Source organism: Moschus berezovskii, chromosome 3 (assembly GCF_049115385.1).
Source record: "Moschus berezovskii isolate FMDL1 chromosome 3, NW_MosBer_1.0, whole genome shotgun sequence".
In the NCBI taxonomy this organism is placed as follows: domain Eukaryota; kingdom Metazoa; phylum Chordata; class Mammalia; order Artiodactyla; family Moschidae; genus Moschus; species Moschus berezovskii.
The window spans coordinates 116,189,409-116,214,135 of record NC_142462.1 but is presented as its reverse complement, the minus strand read 5'-3'; the positions used below and the strand labels follow the sequence as shown (position 1 = coordinate 116,214,135).

The following is a 24,727-nucleotide window of genomic DNA, read 5'->3' as shown; positions in this document are numbered from 1 at the left end:
TTCTAGAAACATTATATATACAGATATATATATATACAGGAAGCATTATATTCCATTAAAACACATAAATGAAATCATAAAATATCTGCTTAAATTTTGAACTTAACAATATATTGGTGATATTTTTATTTCATGACACAATCATCTCTTTCATTTTAAAAATGCATGTGTATCCTTTTCAGAAGTATGATTTTTCTCATTGATGAATAGTCCTACAGTGATAATCTTCCTGCAAATATTTCTTCACTTGTATGTATATGACCAAATCGTTGGGGAAAGTTCTTAGACAATAATTTTTAGGTTGAAAGGTATTTTGTTGTTTAATTGTTAAGTTGTGTCTCTTTTGTGACCCCATGGACTATAGCCATCCAGGCTCCTGTCTATGTAATTTCCCAGGCAAAAGTACTGTAGTGGGTTGCCATTTCCTTCTCTGGGGGATCTTCTCGACCCAGGGATTGAATCTGGGTCTCCTGCATTGGCAGGTGGAGTTTTTACCACTGACTACCAGGGCAGCCCTGAAAGGTATTTTATATATTATTGATTCTGATTCAGTTCAGTTCAGTCACTCAGTTGTATCAGACTCTGCGACCCCATAGACTGCAGCATGCTAGGCTTCCTTGTCCATCACCAATTCCTGGAGCTTGCTCAAACTCATGTCCATCAAGTTGGTGATGCCATCCAATCATCTCATCCTCTGTAATCCCCTTCTCCTCCTGCCTTCAGTCTTTCCTAACATCAGGGTCTTTTCCAATGAGTCAGTTCTTTATATCAAGTGGCCAAAGTATTGGAGCTTCAGCTTCAGCATCAGTCCTTCCAATGAATATTCAGGACTGATTTCCTTTAGGATGCACTGGTTGGATCTCTTTGCAGTCCAAGGGACTCTCAAGAGTCTTCTCCAACACCACAGTTCATTAATTTTGATAAATATTCCAAATTACTCAGATTATGTTTTTAGAGGTTGGGGATAAAATGCATTTCCAGATGTTACTCAGAAAGCTTCCTGAATCATCTGAATCTGTTTAAAAGACATGTGGATGGGGAAGGAGAGAAGTTGCCAGAAGTTCAAGTTGTAAAGCCTTGCTTTATTTTGGTGGCTGCATCAACTCAGGCTCATCAGAATCACCTGGAGAACTGAAAAAATTGTCCAAGTTCCAGCCCCGGAAATCTTGACTTCATTGATTTGTGGCCAGCCTGGACACTGGTATTTAAAAACAATTTCCTCTAGAGATTCTGATGTGTGGCCAGTCTCCACAATCACTGCTTCAGATAAAGGGGGCGGGGTAGAAATGGAAGACTCAGGTGAAGAATTTGTCAAGCGTCACTAAGATTGTGCACATGAAGCAAAAGAGAGAAATGAAGATCCACCTACAATACCAAAAACACACCAAGTGAAAGGATCAGATCAGGCCTGGGGAAGAAAGAAGGTAGGAAGAGAGAGGTCTAGATGAGGAAAAGGCAGAGCTGGTTGCGGCAGGTGCTTTGAGTGTGAATCTTAGAGACTACTTTTTAAAATAAAGGTGGACTTGAGCCTGAAGCCTCTTCCAGGCTCTTTTCAGCCCAGTTGTCCTGAATCAATAGAATGGAATGGCCCGCAGGGTAGGCAGCCATGATGATTTTGCACAAAATATTCAAGGGACTATTGATGTCAAAGAAGTTGGACAGGTAGAGAAAGAGAGCAAATACTTTCAAAATATAGAGAATAAGAAAGTAGCTGATAGCTCTGATGGCCCCCAGGTGAGCCTCCATGCTGGGGTCCCTGGAGCCAGTGGCATTGCTTTTCATGTGGAAGATGTGTCTTTTGAGAGAGACGATCAGCAGGGTGGCCGCCAGGATAAACATGATCAGAGGGATGACGATCCCCAGGTTAAGGAAAAGAAACAGGTTGACCACAGTGGCCTCCACGAGGGACTTTTTCTGAGTGGAGTTCAAGGAGAGGAGAGAAAAAAGATTGTTACATTTCGTAGTATAGATGTTTTGGAAGAAGAGCACACTCTGGCCCAAGGAAACAAACACTGAAAGCTGCAGAAGCCAGGGCATCAGTCCGGAAAGTCTCCACCTCAGCTTGAGGAAAAGAGGGTGGGAGAAATCCGCCACCTTCACGAAGTAGAAGACACTGAGCCAGGCGGCAAACCAGAGGCTGCAGTGATTTAAGAACATGAAACATCCTTTGAATGTATGATGCATGATGTCGTCATTATAAACCTGTGGGGATATTGAGCTTAAGGTAAGTTCTAGCATCATGAAGCTTTGTAGAATTATTCTGGATACACCCAGGAAAAGCAAGATCTTGCCACTGGTGGAGAGTACCTTATTGTGTATCCATTCAGCTGCGTTTATCGCCGCAATGAACCCATTTGCGAGGATACCAAGGATGCATTCCGTGCTGATAATTATTAACATCAAAGTGACAAGAGATGGTGACAGATCCTTTTCCGAGGAACTGCAGGTTTGGGTCATCCCGAGTGGTTGCTCTTCTTCGATGTCTGGAGGAAAGTGTCTCCTTAGCGCTTCATGTGCGGGTCTGTGATAGCTCCCACTTGTCATGTTATGAGAGGAAGCAGTTGATGCATCATTTCCAAATCTACATCATTTGTTTATTTTAAAATTCTAAATCTGGAGCTGCAAATGATGGAAGGATTTGTTTCCTGTCCCCTCCCATATATTTTTGGATGCGCTGGTGTGTTATTTCAATCGTGGGGCCCAAGGGAGAACTTGAGAAGACTCCCCTTTATAAATCACTAACACAGAATTGAGAGCTGTGTTTCTTAATAGCTCCAGTTAAGTCAACCATCTGTTCGCCAAGTCCCAGTTTAACTGTTTCACTTGTGACCTCAGGGAACTGATTGAAAATAGTAATAACTTCAAATATCTATCTCTCTCTGTATATATATATAGTTCTTATGTGCTAGGCACTGTCCAAATGCTTTCATATACATTATGAAATTTGAACCTTACAACAGCCCTATGAAGAATGTACTTTTATTTTCTCCATTTTTCAGGTCAGGAAGCTAAATAACTTGTCCAAAGTCAAAGAGAGAGAGAGAGAAGGAGAGAGCTGGGATTCAAACCCGAGTCACGTGGCCCCAGAGACTCTGTTCCTACCCGCTGTATGATACTGCCCACACGTATGGATCCTTTTGTGTGCCCCAAAAGCTAGATGCAGGGTTGGCTTCACTGTGATGTCTTATCCTAAAGGTCTTTTGTGGTGGCCCCATTACCTAAGGAAAGAATAATTGAGTTGAAAAAAACCCCACCTGTGAGTTGGTTTATTATTTTTTTTAACTACTCAGAACCCTTTGGACACTTCTGGTCACTAAACATGTGGTTTTTTTTCCCCCATAGTAAACAGTTCTGCAACACCAGCTGAGTGTCCTACAACTTAACTCAGTTCTGACACACTCTACTTGGAGATAACATCAGATCCCCAGGTTACGGACTCAGTCTCAGAAGACTGTCCTCACTTCAGATGCCCGTCCCAAGCCCAGGTTCTTACCCATACTTGTGTCTTATTGGTTCTAAGTTAGAGTTATGGCCCCCTTTTGGGGTTCAGTTGTTGAAGTGGCTTATAGAACTTAAGAAAACAGCTTATTTACATTTACCAATTTATTATAAAAGGATATGATGATAGATGAACATCCAGATGGAAGAGATGCAAACAGCGAGGTTGAGGACCCGGGGCACGGAAGTTCCGTGCCCTCTTTGGGGTGCCATACCCCCCAGAACCTTGTATGTTTGCTAATTTGAAAGCTTCTTGAATCCTGTCCTTTTGGGGTGTTATAGGGGCTTTGTTGCCAGGCACAAGTGATGAAGTCATCGACCACTGGTGATTGATTCAACCTCCAGCCTCTCTCCCTGTCCTGGAAACCAGAAATTGGGACTGAAATTTCCAACCATGTATTTGCAGTTCATTCCCCTGGCAATTGGTGCCCGTTCTTGGGGTGTGTTCCAAAAGTCACTTTGTAACATAGCAAAAGGCTGTTTTAAAAGTATTTTGATTTATTTGGCTGTGCTGGGTCTTTGCTGTGGCATTTGGGCACTCAGCGTCTTCTTTGTTGCGGCATACGGGATCTCTTTTTAGTTGCGGCATGAGGGTTCTAATCCTCTGACCAGGGATCAACCCAGGGCCCCCTGCATTGGGAGCGTGGAGTCTTAGCCATTGGACCACCAGGGACGTCCCAACAAGAGACATTTTTGTTGACCTTGTCACTTAGGAAATTCCAAGGGTTGTAGGAATTCTGTGCCAGAAAGGGGGATAAAGACGAGTGTATTTCTTATTATAAATCATCATATTAGAATAATAAAACCAGAAAACATTGATTTTGAGAGACAGTTTTTTTACAGAGGCCAATGTTTTTACACAATAAATGACTTGAGAGATAATAAATCTATTTATATACAAATGGTTGCACACACACACTTGTATGCACACAAACACGTGTTTACCTTTCATCTTAAATTACTAGGAAAATGAGGGTTGAAGGAAGAGTTCCTTGTTCCTTTACAAGGTAGGCAAATCACCATGGGGTGAAAACAGCACCCCGAGTCCTGTAATCTGTTTTGGGAATATTAAAACCAAAAGAAGTGAAAAAAAGAATCAGTTTTATCTCGGGGAGGTTGTTTCTGATTTTAAAATGTGAGTGCAGTACACAGGATGATAAAATGGACTTCTAAACTCAGAATCAGTTAACTTTTACGAGTGTATGTAACTCTGCAATAGTAGTCATTCCAGTAAGGAGAAGGCTGATGGGTGAGATGTCTCTGAAAATATTCATCATAATGTAGTTTTCTCTTTACTCAGGACTTCTTTATTTATTTTTAATTTTAATTTTTGTTTGTTCTGCGTCTTTGTTTCTGTGCCCAGGCTTTCCCTAGTTGCGGAGAGGGGTGGTGCTCTCTAGCTGCAGTGCATGGGCTTCTCATTGCAGTGGCTTCTCTGGGGCGGCACAGGTCCTGGGCACATGGGCTTCAGTAGGTGCAGCACATGGGCTGAAGTTCTCTTCAGCATGTGGGATCTGCCCGAATCAAGACTTGAAACGGTGTCTTTGGCAGTGGCAGACGTATTCTTATCCATTGTGGTGGTGGTGGTGGTGGTTTAGTCACTAAGTTGTTTCCGACTCTTGCGACCCCATGGACTGTAGCCCGCCAGGCTCCTCTGTCCATGGGTCTCCAGGCAAGAGTGGTTGCCATTGCCTCCTCCAGCTTATTCACTGTACCACCAGGGAAGTCCAGGACTTTTTTAAACAAGGCAGAAAATTTCAGAAAGTTTCCTGCCCTGTTTAATAATTTTAGACAAGTTGTTATGAGTTTTACCATTGTATCTTTACATCTCTATTTCTGGACTCTAAATGCTTTCCTTGAATACAGTGTCGTAAACAACTGCTCCCCTGCTTGTTTCCATTCACTTGTATAAGTAGGTCTGTAACACCTTGGGACCTCCTATTTGGTTTTCAAGAAACCTTTTCCTGTCACCGACTCTCTTCTTCTTCTGCTGATCCAGGCTTCCAAGAGCATGAGGGATAATGGAAAACACTATCTGAAGAGTTTGATGCCTCTCTTCTCATTTGTTTTGTTCATTACTGTATGAAAAAAATTAAATTCAAACTGAGTAAATTTGGAAATGGAATTGGCCCTACTCAGTGATAAATGAATCAGGCAGCAAGTAGAAAGAAGCTCAGAGAAGCTGTACAAAAGGGAAGAATTTTATAGGCAGAGTGGCTAGAAAAAGGAAGTTTCTGGCTAAGAGTGGCATGTTTCAGATAAGGTCACCTTTCTTTTGATGGAAGGTGGGGAAGCTATCAGGTAGGTTACCTCACTAGTGCTGATTGATTGGTTAAAGTCACGTTTCTGAGAGAGGCAGACTTAATATCTAAGGTCTCAGTTTGCTGATGTAGGACCTAGCATAGGTGACTCCATTCGGGGATTGTTTCTTTTTTCTAACAACTGTATCTCATTCCTGCTGCTAAGTCACTTTAGTCGTGTCTGACTCTGTGTGACCCCATAGACGGAAGCCCACCAGGCTCCCCCGTCCCTGGGATTCTCCAGGCAAGAACACTGGAGTGGGTTGCCATTTCCTTCTCCAATGTGTGAAAGTGAAGTCGCTCAGTCGTGTCTGACCCTTAGCGACCCCACGGACTGCAGCCTACCAGGCTCTTCCATCCATGGGATTTTCTAGGCAAGAGTACTGGAGTGGCTTGCCATTCCTAGCTCCTAACTTAGAGCCTGACCCCCAGTACTTGGATACTTGCCGGTGAATGAATGACCAGACCAGTGAGTTCTGAATTTTAGGGAAGTTCTCGATACTGAAAGACAGGCCGAGAAATGGCAGTTCTTCCACGTGTTAAGTCTTGGACTCTTGCAGGTCTGATGCCCAAATCAAGCATGGGGACAGGGGCAGTGAGACTGAGTGAAAACACAGCAGTTCTCTGTGTTTCTGTGAGAGAAGCACCGGTGGGAGGCAGAGAGGACAAAGGAAGGACACAGGGCGGAGCGACCTCAGCTTGGGGCTGGCTTTCACAGTGTTGGGTCCTGCAGAGAGGTAGTGGGCAAGAGCAGGGACATGCACACCATCAAAGGCATTTTTAGTTTAATTTTTAAAATTGAAGCATAGTTGATTTACACTGTTGTGCCAATCTCTGCTATATAGTAAAGTGACTCAGTTATACTTGTACAGGCATTCTTTTTTTTTTTTTAATATTCTTTTCCATTGTGGTTTATCACAGGATATTGGATATAGTTCCCTATGCTATACAGTAGGCCCCTGTTGTCATCCATCCTGTATATAATAGTTCACAGCTGCTAATGCCACACTCCCACTCCTTTGCTCCCCGACTCCCTTCCTCTTGGCAACCACACGTCTGTTCTCTATGTCTGTGAGTTTGTTTCTGTCTTGTAGATAGGTTCATTTATGCCATATTTTAGATTCCATATATAAGTGGTATCATATGGTATATGTCTTTCTCTTTTGGATTTGCTTCACTTAGTATGATAATCTCTAGTTGCATTCATGTTGCTGCAATCATCAAAAGCATTTTAGAAGAGGCTGTGTTTGCCATAGCTTCTGGCAACGTTGATTCCTGCAACGGAAAGAAAAATAAAAATTTTTTTTTGGTTGCACCACACGGCATGCAGGATCTTAGTTCCCTCCCCAGAGAGCAAGCCCACACCTCCTGCAGTGGAAGTGCTGAGTCCTAACCACCAGACGTCCAGGGAAGTCCCAAGAATACTGTTGATGGGAATTCCCAGGGGTAGTCTGAAGCAGGGTGAAGTAACCTTTCTAGGTGAAGAGGTGGTCTTTTAAAGTAGTACTGGTGGACCGCTATCTAAATGGACATCCAGTTTGCTAAATATATCCTGATATATTCAAGTGGATTTCTAGCCATGGAAATCTGATGGAGAAAACTGAACCATTAGGTCTTTTTAAAGAATGGCTTTAAAAAGTCCAGTTTATTTGGTTATATTTTTTACTTATTATTTTTTAAAGTCTATTTTTAACTGGAGGACACTTGCATTACAATGTTGTATTGGTTTCTGCCGTACATCAACATGAGTCAGCCTTAGGTATACGTATGTCCCCTCCTTCCTACACCAGCCTCCCACCTCCCACCCCATCTCACACCTCTAGGTTGTCACAGAGCACCAGCTTGAGCTCCCCGTGTTTTATAGCAACTTCCCATTAGCTATCTGTTTTACTTATTATTTTGAAGTAGTTTTTGATGTAGAGATGCCTTATAAAGATGGTCCAGAGAATTCCCATATACCCTTCATCCAGCTTCCCTAATGCTCACATCTTATATAAATAACCATGGTACAGTGATCAAAACTATGAAATTAGTTTAATTACAGTTCAGTTCAGTTCAGTTCAGTCGAGTACTGTTAGCTAAATTGTAGGCTTGATTTGGATTTTTCCAGTTTTCAACTAATGTCTTGTTCCAAGATCTAATTTAGAGATCTGCATTGCCTTTGGTCATTATGTTTCTTTAGTCTCCTCCAGTCTGTAGTAATAAATTCTTGGTCTTTCATTTTTTCTTGCTATGACCATGACAGCTTTGAAGAATACTGGTCATGTATTTTGTAGAGTATTTCTTGATTTGGATTTGTCTCACGTGTTTCATGATTAGCCTGGAGTTGTCTAATCTGTTCACCCAGCCCTATCCCCACGTCTCTAGCAACCACTACCTTTTCTGTCCCAATATTTTGCTCTTCTTCAGTTCAGTTGAGTCGCTCAGTCGTGTCCGACTCTCCACGACCCCATGAATCACAGAACGCCAGGCCTCCCTATCCATCACCAACTCCCGGAGCTCACTCAAACTCAGGTCCACAGAGTCGGTGATGCCATCCAGCCATCTCATTCTCGGTCATCCCCTTCTTCTCCTGCCCCCAACCTTTCCCAGCATCAGAGTCTTTTCCAGTGAGTCAACTCGTCGCATGAGGTGGCCAAAGTATTGCAGTTTCAGCTTTAGCATCAGTCCTCCCAATGAACACCCAGGATCGATCTCCCTTAGAATGGACTGGTTGGATCTCCTTGCAGTACAAGGGACTCTTAAGAGTCTTCTCCAACACCACAGTTCCAGAAAACAAAGATCATGGCATCTGGTCCCATCACTTCATGGGAAATAGATGGAAAAACAGTGGAAACAGTGTCAGACTTTATTTTTTTGGGCTCCAAAATCACTGCGGATGCTGATTGCAGCCATGAAATTAAAAGACGCTTACTCCTTGGAAGGAAAGTTATGACCAACCTTGATAGTATATTAAAAAGCAGAGACATTACTTTGCCAACCAAGGTCCGTCTAGTCAAAGCTATGGTTTTTCCCGTGGTCATGTATGGATGTGAGAGTTGCTCTTCTTAGATGCCATATAATTGAATTTATACATTAGATAGCTTTTTGAGTCTGACTTCTTTTGCTTACTGAAATGCATTTAAGATTTCAACATGCGGCTGTGTGAATTGATAATTGAGCCACATATCGTTGAGTAGTATTTCATGGTCTGGATAAACCAGTTTGTTTATCTATTGAATATTTTCTCTGTTGAAGGACATCTGAGTCACAGTTTTTGGCAATGCTAACTGATAAGCTTGCTATCAACATTCACTTATATATGTGTATATTTCACTTGGGTAAATTCCTTGGGCTTCCCTGGTGGCTCAGACAGTAAAGAATCTGCCTGAAATTTGGGAGACCCAGGTTCAATCCCTGGGCTGGGAAGATCCACTGGAGAAGGGAATGGCAACCCAACGTGTAGTAGTATTTCCTCATGATTTTAATTGGCACTTCCCTAATGGCTAGTGATGTTGAACATCTGTCTATACACTAATTGGACACATGCATACCTTCTTTGGTCAAGTGTTTACAGATTTTTGCCTATTTAAAAAAATTGAGTTGGTTGCTTATAGTTGAATTTTAGAAATTCTTTAATGTATTCTGATTATAAGTTCTCTATCACCTGTGTGCTTTGCAAATATTTTCCCTCAGCCCATGGTTTAGCTTTTCATTCTCTTAATAAAGTCTTTCACACAATGAAAGTTTTACATTTTGGTAAGTTTCAATTTATTAATTTTTATCCTATGAATTATGCTTTTGTTGTTATGTTGAATAGCTCTTTGTTAGACACAAGGTCACAAAGGTTTTCTCCTTTGCTTTCTTTGAGAAGTTTTATAATTTTACCTTTTATGTTTTTAGATTGATGATCTGTTTTGACTTAACTGTTGTATAGGATGTGGAGAATGTGTGGAGGTTTTCGTTTTGCTTTTTGCACACAGATAGCCAGCTGTTCCTGAACCATTTGTTGACATAAGTGTTCTTTCTTCATTGAATTGCCTTGGCACCCTAGTCCAGAATCAGTTGTCTGTATTTGTGTGGGTCTACTTCTCAACCATTTCTTCCATTCTGTTGATCTGTGTGCTTATCCTTTCGTAAATAACACCCTGTATTAATTATAATACATTTTATAACTTTATAATAAGTGTTGAAATTGGATAGTGTGAATCTTCCAAATTTCTTGAAGTTTTTCAGAGTTATTTTGCTGTGAGTGGAGGTTCTGATGCTTTTCAGCAGTAATCACCATAGTGTTTCAAAGGAGCATTTTCTTCCTGTGGTTTCTGTTTCCGGCCACAGAAACTGCCATATCTTTCAGCTGCCTTTTGAACTGAAGTAAAAAGCAGAGCAACGTTCTCTTCTTTCTTTCTTTCTTTTTTTGTGGCCCCACAGCACAGCATGCGGAATATTAGTTCCCCAACCAGGGACCAGGGATAGAACCTGTTACCTCTGGAGTGGAAGCATAGCGTCTTAACCACTGGATGGCCAGGAACTTGCCCATTCTTTCTTTTTTTATATTTGTATCATTATAAATCCAGAGGCAAGTGATAATCTAGACTGGTAATTGTAAGATAATAGAGGTTTACATTTCACATTTATTGCACTCTACAAAATGCTCAAAATACTCCAAGCTAGACTTAACAGTTCATGAACCGAGACCTGCCAGATGTTCAAGCTGGGTTTAGAAAAGGCAGAGGAACCAAAGATCAAGTTGCCAACCACTGCTGGATTGTAGAAAAAGCAAGGGAATTCCAGAAGAACATCTACTTCTGCTTCATTGACTACGCTACAGCCTTAGACTGTGTGGATCACAGCAAACTGTGGAAAATTCTTAAAGAGATGGGAATACCAGACCACCTTACCTGCCTCCTGAGAAATCTGTGTGTAGGTCAAGAAGCCACAGATAAAACTGGACATGGAACAACAGACTGGTTTCAAATTGGGAAAGGAGTACGTCAAGGCTCTATACTATCACTTTGCTTATTTACTTATATGCAGAGTACATCATGCAAAATGCCAGGCTGGATGAAGCACAAGCTGAAATCAAGATGGCAGGGAGAAATATCAATAACCTCAGATATGCAGATGATGCCACCTTTATGGCAGAAAGTGAAGAAGAACTAAAGAGCCTCTTGACGAAAGTGAAAGAAGAGAGTGAAAAAGCTTGCTTAAAGCTCAATATTCAGAAAACTAAGATCATGGTATCTGGCCCCATCACTTCATGGGAATCAATGGAAACAGTGACAGACTTAATTTTCTTGGGCTGCAAAATCACTGCAGATGGTGACTGCAGCCATGAAATGAAAAGACACTTGCTCCTTGGAAGAAAAGCTATGACCAACCTAGACAGCATATTAAAAAGCAGAGACATTACTTTACCGACAAAGGTCTATCTAGTCAAAGCTATGGTTTTTCAGTAGTCATGTATGGATGTCAGAGTTGGACCATAAAGAAAGCTGAGTGCTAAAGAATTGATGCTTTTGAACTGTGGTGTTGGAGAGGACTCTTGAGAGTCCCTTGGACTGCAAGGAGCTCAAGGGAGTCAATCTTAAAGGAAATCAATCCTGAATCCAGTACTTTGGCCACCTGATACGAAGAACTGACTCACTGGAAAAGACTGACGCTGGTAAAGATTGAAGGCAGGAGAAGGGGACGACAGAGGATCAGATGGTTGCATGGCATCACTGACTTGATGGATATGAGTCTGAGCAAGCTCCAGGAGTTGGTGATGGACAGGGAAGCCTGGTGTGCTGCAGTGCGTGGGGTTGCAAAGAGTCGGACACAACTGAGTGACTGGACTGAACTGAACTGGACTGAAGAATTCCTCATAGTTTATCTTGTTGTTAAGGTTTTTGTTTCCCTTATGGCACAATGATCATTTCATTATGTAATAAGCTCTCTGTTTTTGTGTTATTTTTCCTCCAGTGTGCATGCTATGACTCTTATTTATAGGAATTCAATAAAAATATATTATGTAATCAATTATAGTTTTGATAATAATGATTTTTGTGTGAAAAATGCAGAACATTTTAAATAAAAAATGAAAAGGACTCATGATTCTATGACTCAGAAATGACCACTATACTCAGTATTTTTATATACCTAATTTCTACATATATTGTTTTAAAATTTCTTGTAAAAGCAATGAAAGAATCATGAACATTTTGTCCCAGATAAAAGCCATTTGGTTGTATTTTATAATTGGTTCAGATGTGCTATTAAAAGGCCAAGTTAAAAGTTTATTTATTTGCCTGCCTTGGGTTTTAGCTGTGGCATGCAGGGTCTTCATTCGTCATGGAGGATCTTTCATTGTGGTTCGTGGATCTCCAGTTGTACTTCGTGGGCTTCAGTAGCTGTGGCCCAGGGGCTTAGTTGCTCCACAGCATGTGGGATATCTTAGTTCCCCCACCAGCGGTTGAACCTGAGTCCCCTGCACAGGCAAAGTGGATTCTTAACCACTGGACCATGAGGCAGGTTCCCCAAAACCAACATTTCACATTTTGCAGTTCTTAAGAGTAATTCATCTGAAGTCATTATTTGCATAATAATGACAGCAGTAGCAAGCAGTACTTAAATAAGAGTGGCTTAGTCTGTATTATACTTATGTCTGGAGGTAAATGGTCCACGATGAACGACAGAAACTCTCCTTCACCAAGTCCTCAGAGACAATACTTCTTCCAGGTCATTGCTCCTCAGATTCAAGATCGTGGCATTTGCAGTTAGGGTAGTAGTGTGGAAGAAGGGCAAAGAAGAAGAGACAAAAAATGTTACCTCTAAAGTAAGACTCCCGCACACTACAGAGTGGCGGTTCTTGCATACCACTGGCTGGCTTTAGTCATACTGCAATGTTTATCTGCAAGGGAAGCTTGGAAATGCAATCTGTTTATAGGTAGTTGTGTATCTGGTTGAAAATTCTTTTACGCTGGATAAAGGAAAATGAATATCGAGGAAAAACTAGCAGTGTCTGCTAGAATCATAATATATTTAAAAATATACTGATGAATTAAATTCATTAATATTCTATTTAGATTTTTTCATTTGTATACCTTAGACTTATTTTTAATGTTCTTTTCTTGTACTGTCATTACTTAGGATATAATTATTTCATAAAATGGTTGGATAGCTTTCTCTTATTTTAGTCTTTGAAACTGTTTATTTAAGGATTATTTTTTTCCCTGAATATTTGGTAAACCTCACATAGTAAATCTCTACTATATCTATATTTATTACATGTTATTTTCTATCTAATATTGTCTGTGTCTTTTCTTATTGCTTTCTATTTAAAGGTTTGCTTGTTTAACTAGTTTTCCCATCCTTATCCTGAAGATTCAGTTCTGGGTTTTATTTATCCTCCATTGTTTCTTTGATTTCTATTGAATTAATTTTTCCAATTATCTTTAATATAATTTTCCATCATCCTTTAGTTTTATTTTGTCAGGTTTTTAAAGTTTCTTGAGATGAGCATCTAACAAATTCATTTTCAGTTTCTCTTATTTTTTTTTTAAATAAAGAAGTATATACACTTACTTCTAAGTACCAGGTTACATGAACCCTGTATAATTTCACATGTTTCTAAATATTTTGTAGCTTCCTTTATGATTTCCATTTTGAGAACTTTTTGAATAGGTAAAACATGCACATAGTAATGTATTTTTGAGCACATATTTTATGCTGTCATGCACGGTACAGAAATGAGACACACCTACCCTCAGGATGTGCTAAAGATCAATGTTTAAAGCTTTCACAGGTATCAAAGGTATTTCCTCTTAGTGGCATGCGTGTTTCATGTTAAGTAGGTCTCTGACTGCATCAGCCTGAATGTTTACTGATCACGTTGCCTTCAGTGGTTGGCAAGATGAACCTGGTCAGATGAGGCTATGATTAATGTCTAGTATGTGTGTGCATAAATCACCCCTCTTTGTTCCTGGTACAGCTAACCTCAGATAGTGATCTTGTAAACAGTTACCTTGACAGCAAAAAATAATGCAATTCGGTCACGTATTTTTAGTTTAGTGTTTACAGTGTTTTTTCAGTGTATGCATAATTTAAAGTCATATTTTTATATGGGTTTTTATATAGGAAAAAACTATGTTCTGTTACCACCTCATTTTCCCTACTCAGAGGAATCCATTTGCATCTTCTTTATTTGTTTTATTTGATATTTTTCTCCATGCCTCTGAATAACATACCTATTCTCCTACTCTTGATTCCCCCCCGGCCCCCCAGTCTTGGGCAATTTTTTTTTTTTACTTCCAATTAGGAGGATGAGGCATTCATTTATTTATTGTTGGCCCTGGGTCTTCATTGCTGTGCGTGGCTTTCTCTAGTTGTGCTGAGCAGGGGCTACTCTTCGTTGGGGTGTGCGGGCTTCTCACTGTGGTGGCTTCTCTCGTTAGAGAGCACAGACTCTAGGCGCTTGGGCTTCAGTAGTTGCAGCTCACAGGCTCAGTAGTTGTGGGGTATGGGCTTTAGTTGCTCAATGGTATGTGGAATCTTCCTGGACTGGGAAGCAAACCCGTGTCCCCTACACTGGCAGGCAGATTCTTATCCCCTGTACCACCAGGGAAGTCCAGGATGAGGCTTTATCTATTTCATTCTCTACACTCCAGCTTAGTAAACATATACACACACACAGGCACATGACACTCACACATACTTTCTAGTCCCCATACTTCCCATACATTTTAGTATTAGTTAAAATGATACTCAATTTTTACCTTGTTATGACAATGCAAATATAATTTGTATTGATCCCTGAGATACCCTGTGATTACTTTTTATTTCATATGCATCTTTTTATTCTCCTTTAGTTCAGTTCAGTCGCTCAGTTGTATCCAACTCTTTGCAACCCCATGGACTGCAGCATGCCAGGCTTCCCTGTCCATCACCAACTCCTGGAGCTTGCTCAAACTCATGAAACCAGGAATCCTAACTGCTAGATCCTGTGAGAGAATAACAAAGAGACTTTGTTTCTTAGTTTTTAATGTATTTGTCACCAATTTATTACATATTTGACCCTAAATTTCCAAATATTTTTTCAATATGCTCAGCCACATCAGATGTTCTGTATCTTGTAGGCATAGCCCCATACTCCCTCCTGCTTGCTCCAACCTGGACTGGTTCTTTCTCGTCTTGCTCATACCTCTCCCATCCCCATTATCCTGTTGATGCTCTCTGCTTCTGTCTTATGGTAAATTCCATTTTCTGGTCCCCATTTTTCTTCTTTCTTGGTTTACTCCCTTATTTTGGCAGAGCACATACTCCAATAGCTTCCTGAGAAAGGATTGTAAAAATTAACAAAAACCTCAATTAAAATAGAGTCAGGAGGCCACAAGGGGGAGCACTCATAACCCATGATGATAGCAGAGCCCAAACTGGAAGGAAAAAAGATTTCCTTTTCTTTCTGGTTAAGAGTTTAATCATGAAGAGACAATCACAGCTCAGCCGATGAAAAGCCACTCTCTGGCTTCCTATAGCTCTCTCAGCTTTCTTTACCCCCTGTTTAAAAGAGTCATCCTCTCTATTTCTGTGGAGGACTTGCAGGTGACTCGCCATAGTTGCAGACCTTGAATTATATATAATTCTTTGCTAAGTGTGTGTGTGCGCGCACGCTCCGTTGTATCTGACTCTTTGTGACCCTATGTACTGTAGCCCGCCAGGCTTGGTCCATGAAATTTTCCAGGCAAGAATACTCCAGTGCGTTGGCATTTTCTTCTCCAGGGTATCTTCTCTACCCAGGGATCAAGCCGCATCTTTTGAGTCTCTTGTGTTGGCAGGTAGATTCTTTACTACTGTGCCACCTGGGAAGCCCAATTCTTTGCTAATCCTGAATAAATCCATTTTTTTTTTTTTTGGCTGGAGAAATAACTGGCAGTATTTGTAGTAGGTCGCCAGGGTGCATGAGAGAAACTTTTTTTTTTCAAATTTGTGTGTTAAAAATGTTTATTCTAACTTCCTGATTAATGGTATGGCTGTGAATAGAATTTTGAGTTGGGACACATTTTCCCTTGGAATTTCTTCCAGCTTCCAGGGTTGCTATTGAAGAGTCTAACCCCTGTCTTGTTCCTTTGTGTTTACTTTACTTTTCTTTCTCTGGAATCATGAATACCTTCTCTTTGTCTATTAGTATCCTGAATTTTCATTTCATGATATGCTTTGCTGCATGCCTTTTTTACCCACTGGATTGTGATTTTAATCTGCAAAATTGCATCCTCTAATTTAGACAATCTATTGGTCATTTATTTAATGATTCTTTTTATTTTGTTTTCTCTCTTCCCTCTCTTCTGAATTCCTAATGTTCAGTGTTGGCCTTTAACATTTTTCATCTCTCTAGCACTGTGTTCTGGAAGATTTCCTTGACTTTGTTGTCCAACCATTCCATTGCGTGTTTTCATTTTCACTATAATATTTTATATTCCTCATGTTTTTCCTCCCCTCTGAATGCTCCTTTATAATAATGTCTGTGTCTTACTATATGCATGAAAGTGAAAGTTGCTCAGTCGTGTCTGACTCTTCCTATACAGTCCATGGAATTCTCCAGGCCAGAATACTGGAGTGGGTAGAGTTTCCCTTCTCCAGGGGATCTTCCCAACCCAGGGGTCAAACCCAGGTCTCCTGCACTGCTGGTGGATTCTTTACCAGCTGAGCCACCAGGGAAGCCCAGGAATACTGGAGTGGGTACCTATCCCTTCTACAGCAGATCTTCCCAGACCAGGGATTGAACCAGTGTCTCCTGCATTGCAGGTGGATTCTTTACCAGCTGAGCTACCAGACAATCCTCTGTATATGCATGAAGGTACTATTGCATGTATGTCTATATGTATGAAGCTGAAGCTTCAATACTTTGGCCACCTGATGTAGATAGCTAACTCATTGGATAAGATCCTGATGCTGGGAAAAATTGAGGGCAGAAGGAGAAGAGGGTGACAGAGGATGAGATGGTTGGATGCCATCACCAGTTCATTGGACATGAATTTGGGCAAATTCTGTGTGATGAGGAGGGACAGAGAGGCCTGGTGTGCTATAGTCCGTGGAGTCTAGAAGAATCAGATGTGACTTGGTGACTGATCAGCAACAACATGTCTCAGTATGTGTCTTTATTTTGGATATTGTTGCTGAGGTTAATTCATAAATGAGCTCTATTTAATTGGTTTAAAGAGAATTAGGCACTTAAAAGCAAATAATTCTAAGTGAAAGAGAAATTAAGCTAAATTTGGATTTCAAGTTCATGTGAACTGGGAAATATTCAGTATCAAACTGACACTTGGTACACAATTGCCAAGGAAATGACAACCCACTCCAGTATTCTTGCCTGGAGAATCCCATGGAGAGAGAAGCCTGGTAGGCTACAGTCCATGGGATCGCAAAGAGTTGGACGTGACTGAGCAAGTTCACTTTCACTTTTCACACAATTGCCAAGGCCACAACACTCTTTGGAAAAGTCCCTGATGCTGGAAAAGACTGAGGGCAGAAGGAGAAGAGGGCCTCAGAGAGTGAGATGGCTGGATGGCATCACCAATGCAATGGACATGAACTTGGGCAAACTTCAGGAGATGGTGAGGGACAGGGTAGCCTGGAATGCTGCAGTCCATGGGGTTGCAAAGAGTTGGGCAACTGAACAACAACGACAGTATCTTTAAATCTGTCCTTCTGATGTTGCCTCCAGTCTCTTTACCTGGAATTCTTATTAGACCCAGTTTCTCTTTACTATTATTTCAAGTTTTTGATATTTTTGTCTTCTTATTCTTCTTTCCATGTAGGGTAACCATGTAATTTATGATTACAACGGGACACTTTTGGAGTCAAAAAGTGTGCTACAATGATAAAATTAATTTAATTATTTGAATATGAATTTATGACTGAAACATTTAAATTATTTGTTTTGTAAGTTGATAAAATATTCAGAAAGTACTTAAAAAAATCTTTCTAAATCTCTCATAACTTTCATCTTTACTTTAAAGCAAAGTAAAAATTACTTCCTTATATTGATTAACTAAACATCACGAATAATGTAAATAATTTAGTTGTATATTCATGCATTTTAATGAACTTGTTAGTCATATTTATTTCTAATACTATGCCACTGATATTTTTCTGAATAACATATTTTAATATCTGTCTCTCTTCATAAAACTACCTGCAATATTATTCAAAGTTGCATTTTATGACTAATACATTCAAAATTGTTGATACCGTCAAATGGTGTGCCTCTGAATATGAAGAAAATAGTCTTTATTGATACTGAGATAATTCGTACATGCTAAGCAAATTCTGTTAAAGGGAGGATATTCTCAATTCTAACTTTTTTGGTACTGAATCATATAAATATTTTACTTTCCACTCAAGTTTTCTTCAAAATATTCTATGAGACAAAACTCAAATATTTTTTTCCTGTCTATAATTCTTTGAATGTTCCACAAGCTTTAAATTCTGCATAATTCTATTTCTTAATTTTATTTCATTGAGGGTATTTATTTTATTCTATTGGGTGAATATACACTTACTTAATAAAAATTACTAACTAGAAGTTGAGATATTATAAAGAATAATTTTTAAATTTTGAAATTAAATCTTCTATACCATTGAATACTCATAATTTATTTTGTTTAGTTGTTTTCCCATTCTGTAGGGATAAATGTCAATGTTTTCCTATTTATAAGTTGTTTCAATCATATTTTGCAAAGAGCTTTAAAGGCTGAAAAATTTTTTGCTCCATTTCTTTAACACTTTGATTATGTATTTTCCTCTGATTTCCCACAAAAGTAATCCAAATTTATGGGAGTTGTTTATCAAAACATTCAAGGTAATTGTAGGCAATGTATGTTCATTTATGAAGCAGTTCATCAGAGATTCAAACATATCTAAAGTGTGACTAATGAGAAGGAGCAAAGGGAGAAATTGTGTATTGCCATGCTGAAGTATTTTTTGATATCTGGGATTCATTATATAAATTTTTAGTTTTTAAACTTTCATAAGCTATATAAACTTCTGCTTGTACAAAAATGTTTGCAAGGCTTATCAACTACAGCTTCTGTTTTGATTGGTGAAGTGTCTCAGCTAGTTTGAAAGCTACTTGAATCATATGTGTACAAGATTATAATTGGAAGGACTGATGCTAAAGCTGAAACTCCAATACTTTGGCCACCTCATGGGAAGAGTTGACTCACTGGAAAAGACTCTGATGCTGGGAGGGGTTGGGGGAAGGAGGAGAAGGGGATGACAGAGAATGAGATGGCTGGATGGCATCACTGACTCGATGGACATGGGTTTGAGTGAACTCCAGGAGTTGGTGATGGACAGGGAGGCCTGGCGTGCTGTGATTCATGGGGTCGCAAAGAGTCGGACACGACTGAGCGATGGAACTGAACTGAACTGAAGATTACAATTACCTTTCTGTTTCACAGACTTCTTAATTTAATGTAAACCTTACTAAAGGAATTTTACTTCCTTTCCCATTTGAATGCCTTTTATTTCTTGTCTAATCATTCTGGCTAGGACTTCCAGTACTGTGTTTAATAGAAGTGGCAAGAGTGAGCATTCTTGTGTTACGCCTTTTTTTTTTTTTTAGTTGTTAAAATTTATTTATTTTGTTCTCGGTTTTGCTGGGTCTTCATTGCGGTGCACGGGCTTCTCATTGCAGTGTCTTCCCTTGTTGCAGAGCATAGGCTCTAGGTACGCAGGCTTCAGTAGTTGCTGCTCGAGAGGTAAGTAGTTGTGGTATGTGGGCTTAGCTGCCCCAGGTCATGTGGAATGTTCCTGGACCAGGGATTGAACCTGAGTCCCCTGCATTGGCAGGTGGATTCTTATCCACAGCGTCCCCAGGGAAGCCCTCTTGTATTATTCCAGTTTTTTTACCATTGAGTGTGATGTTAGCTGTGGGTTTGTCATATGTGGCCTCCACTATGTTGAGATGAACTCTTTTCTATACTTAGTCCGTTGACTGTTTCTCTCATGAGTGAGCGTTGAATTTTGTTCAATGCTTTTTCTGCATCTCCTGAGATGATCATGTGTTTTTATCCTTCATTCTGTTAATGTAGTGTATTTCACTTATTAATTTGCTTATGTTGAACTATCCTTGTATCCCGGGGATAAATCTATTTGAGCATGGCTTATAATCCTTGTACTGTGTTGTTGAATTTAGTTTGCTAGTATTTTGTTGAGGATTTTTATATATGCGTTTGTCAGAGATATTGGCCTTTAGTTTTCTTTTTTTTCTTGGCGATGTTTTTGCCCAGCTTTAGAGTAATGCTGGCCTCATAAGATGAGTTTGGAAGTGTTACCTTCTCTAAATTTTTTCTTAAACTGAATTTTCTAAAAAATTATTTTTATTAATTTACTTATTTTTAGCTGTGCTGAGTCTTTATTGCTGTGCATAGGCTTTTTCTAGTTGCGGTGATCGGGGGCTACTCTCTCTTTGCAGCTTCCGCGCTCCACAGCACAGGTTCAATAGTTGGGATGCACAGACTTAGTTGCTCCTTGGCGTGTGGGATCTTCTCCGACCAGGGATCAAACCTGTGATTCCTGAATTGGCAGGTAGATTTTTTCACCACTGAGCCACCAGGGAAGTGCCCCTCCTTTTAATTTTTGAAGCATTTGAAAAGGATTCTTTTTTTTTTATATTTTTTTGTTGAAGGATAATTGCTGCACAGAAGTTTGTTGTTTTCTGTCAAACCTCAACATGAATCAGCCATAGGTATACATATATCCTCTCCCTTTTGAATCTCCCTCCCATATCCCTCCCCATCCCACCCCTCTAGGTTGATACAGAGTCCCTGTTTGAGTTTCCTGAGCCATAGAGCAAATTCTGGTTGGCTATCTATTTTACATATGGTAATGTAAGTTTCCCTGTTACTCTAAAAGGATTCTTTGAAAGCATGGTAGAATTCACCGCAGAAGCCATGTGGGCCTGTCCTTTATTTTTGTTGTTGGAAGGTTTTGATTACTGGTCCAATCTCCTTATTTGCTATTGATCTGTTCAGATTTTCTATTTCTTCATGTTTCAATCTTGATAGATTGTATGATTCTAGAAATTTATCCATTTTTTTCTAGGTTATCTAATTTGTGGGCATATAATTGTCTGTGGTGTTTCCCAGGTGGCTCAGTGGTAAAGAATCCACCTGCAAATGTAGGAGATGCAACAGATACAGGTTCTGTCCCCAAGTTGGGAAGGTCCCCTGGAGGAGGAAATGGAAACCAATTCCAGTATTATTGCCTGAAAAATCCCATGGACATAGGATCCTGGCGGGTTACGGTCCATGGGTCACAAAGAGTCAGATAGGACTGAGTGACTCTCTCTCCTCTCTCTCTCTCTCACACACACAGACACACACTTGTTCATGGTAGTCTCTTATGGTCTTTTTAATTTCCTGCTTTTATTTATTATCTGAGTTTACTTATTTGGTCTCTCTGTTTTTCTTAATCTTGCTAGTTTTTTGACCAAAATGAAATGTCATGCTCTCCTGAGAGCTATGAATGAAATGTACCTTATCCACATGTACACCAATGCCATCTTTAGGTTTAGTCTTTTCAGAGTAACAACTAACTTTTGAAGTAGATGCTGAAGTTAGTACAGCAGATTTAGGTCTGTGGTTTTCATGTGGCCAGAGATATAATTACAGTCCCCACAGTTCAGTTCAGTTCAGTCACTCAGTCGTGTCTGACTCTTTGTGACCCCGTGGACTGCAGCATGAGGCTTCCCAGGTGGCTCAGATGGTAAAGAGTCTGCCTGCAATGCTGGAGACCCAGGTTTAATCCCTGGGTTGGGAAAATCCCCTGGAGAAGGAAATGGCAAACCACTCCAGTATTCTTGCCTGGAAAATCCCATGGACGGAAGAACCTGGCTATATGCCAGGCCTCCCTGTCCATCAACAACTCCCCGAGTTTGCTCAAACTCACGTACATCGAGTTGGTGGTACCATCCAACCATCTCATCCTTTGTCGACCCTTTCTCCTCCTGCCTTGAGTCTTTCCCAGCATCAGGGTCTTTTCCAATGAATCAGTTCTTTGCATCAGGTGGCCAAAGTATTGGAGTTTCAGCTTCAACATCAGTCCTTCCAATGAATATTCAGGACTGATTTCCTTTAGGATGGACTGGTTGGATCTCCTTACAGTCCAAGGGACTCTCAAGAGTGTTCTCCAGCACCACAGTTCAAAAGCATCAATTCTTCAGCGCTCAGCTATCTTTACAGTCCAACTCTCACATCCATACATGACCACTGGAAAAACCCTAGCTTTGACTAGACGGACCTTTGGGGGAAACCAACATGGTGGAGTAGAAGGACGTGCACTCATTTTCTCCTGCGAGAACTCCAAAATTTCACCTTGCTGCTGAACAACAGTCAACAGGAGAATGTTGGATTCCACCAGAAAAAGATACCCTACGTCCAAGGGCAAAGAGAAGCCCCAACAAGACGGTAGAAGGGGCGAAACCATGTTTAGAATCAAACCCCGTACCTGCAAGAGACATTTGGCAGGCTCAGACAAAACCCTGTGCGCACCAGGACCCTGAGACCCTGCAGAGACTGAGCCAGACCTGCCTCCGAGTGTTTGAGTGTCTCCTGTAGGCCACAGGTCAGCACTGGCCTGCCACAGCGACAGGGATTCCGGCTGCAGCAGACCTGGGTCTCACAGAGTGTGGTAGAAGCCCTTTTGCAGGTCACCAGTAGCCCCACCATAGAGCCACCGAGCAGACAGTCCCTACAATAGATGGTAAATGACAACATATTCATTATCGACTTTTCTGAGAAATAAAAATTCAATACTTAATTTTTTTTATTACCATACACCTTATTTCCTTGAGCTCATTATGCCAACAGGTTTATTGTAAAAAAGTCAAATAGTAAAAGTACTTGAAGATTTATACTGTACAGAAAATGACAAAAATACCATAGCAGGGACATTCAGACTCCTCTTTACTTGCTCCGTGGCAGAAATGCTCAGCCTCCATTTCCTATACACTTTGCACCCAAGCTATAATTTCTCCTTCCCCACACTGTCCCTACCAACTGGTGGCCTGATGCTTGCATGCAAATCTCATGCCACAGCCTGAGCCATGCTCAGCTGGTGGGCAGAGCTGACAAGAGCAGTAGCCTTGTTTTTTCTCAGGCCGCCACCAAAGGCTGTAAGGAGTCAGTGGTCCCAAGCCATTCATTAATGAGTATACTTTGTTTTTGCATCAGGTTCCCTGGATACCATCCTTTAAAAAGAGGTATTGGTTAGTCCTGCCATTTCTGAAAAGTGTAGAGAAAAACCAGCCAGGTTCTCAGTGAGACATCTCATATTCTACTAAAGAAGACGTTGGCAGAAGGTAAAGTGAAAGTACTAAGCCTGTCTTAGAATTCTTTTTTTTTTTCCCTCCACTGTGTGGCGTTTGAGATCTTAGTTCTCCAACCAGGGCTCAAACTCATGCTTTCTGCAATGGAAGAGCAGAGTCTTAACCAATGGGCTGTGGGACAGTTCCATCTTGGCATGTTTTAATACAAATAATCAAAAAATTAAAATACAGGAGCAATGCTGAACTAGGGTGTTGGAGCAAAAGGCATAAACCGATACACTCACAGAGCTCTTCTCTTGCACTAGATGAATTCTTCAATGCTATCTTCTAATTTACAAATACTCAATCTATTGAGTCAATTTGACAGTTTGTCCTTTTTAAACAAAACCTTTGAAAACTTCTGTAAGTACATGTACATTTTTGCAAGGTTTCCAGTTGGTTATTTCTCCTGTTTATCTCTTATTGTTTAATTTCTGCCTTTTTTAAGAGAGTTCTGTTAGTTTAACACTAAGTTGGTGTTTGATTCTTTTTTAAAAACATTTTACTGTAGCAAGAACACTTAATATGAGAGCTACCCTCAACAAATTTTTAAGTGCACAAGGTAGTAATCCTGACTCTAGGTATAATTTGAACAGAAGTTCTGTAGAGCTTATTCATCTTTATTAACTGAAACTGTCTGCTCGATGATTAGGGTCTGTATGTGTTCCACACTGGGTGTGGAGTTTCATCTTGAACCTGGAAGTCTCTCCTCTGTTGGTGGTTACCTCTCTCTTTCTAGCAGTTTTGCAGCCTTTAACTTACCTTTTCCTGGACCTCCGATTTCCCAGTCCAGAACTAGAATTCTTGCCCGGTTCTAATATTCTTGATACTGTGGTTTATTTTGGCTCTGTGATTTGTGGCCCTTTCTAGTGTGTATATTTTGGGTAACTGGCTCCTGGTTTTATGTAGTTTACCTTCAAAATGATTTCTCCTCTTAACCCTCACCCCATTTCTGACCCTAATAAATGGCTACAATTTTAATGTTTTATTACTGTTTTGCTGTTAGGTGCCATAAAAATGTGACCTTATCTAAAGTGACTACACCAAAAGAGACATCAGAATGTTTTGGAACCATTTTAGGGCACAGTATTCTTGCCTAGAGAACTCCGTGGACAGAGGATCCTGGTGGACTACATTCCACGGGGTCACAAAGAGCTGGACAGGACTGAGCGATGAGCACTTTTACTGTCATCCGCTGTGCTGTGACAGTTTTTTCTTCCCCTCCTTCCCAGGAGTTGCTGTTGGTGCTCTCGTCACATGTCCTCTGCAATCACTATTCCTGAACACACTGAAATCTTTACCTGAGTTTGTGTTTCCCCCATGGGCAGACATTGAGATCAAGACTTGAATGGAAGTATTTTGTAGCTTTTTAGAAAATTTTGGAAACAGAGGCATGGGGGTGTGGGTATGAATATACTAAAAGGAGTGTAATAAGTAAAAGGTACATTATGAAGCCAGTGGAAGACAGAAGCATAATCCTGAGAGGAATGCTGTGAAACGTGGCTCATAATGATGACCCCCAGAGGCATAAGAGTGTGGGCACATCTGTGCCAGTTTCCATCAGTCATGGGTTGAATGTTGGTCCTCAGGGTTGACCCTG

At 40.4% G+C, this 24,727-nt stretch overlaps 1 protein-coding gene across 1 annotated transcript; it reads right to left on the bottom strand.

The window, feature by feature from the left end:
- Positions 1-1,499: 1,499 nt before the first annotated feature.
- TAS2R39 (taste 2 receptor member 39) lies at positions 1,500-2,457 on the bottom strand. Its single transcript, XM_055420192.2, is given in 2 exon segments — positions 1,500-1,560; positions 1,562-2,457. Coding segments are annotated over 2 exon segments (957 nt in total).
- Positions 2,458-24,727: the final 22,270 nt, after the last annotated feature.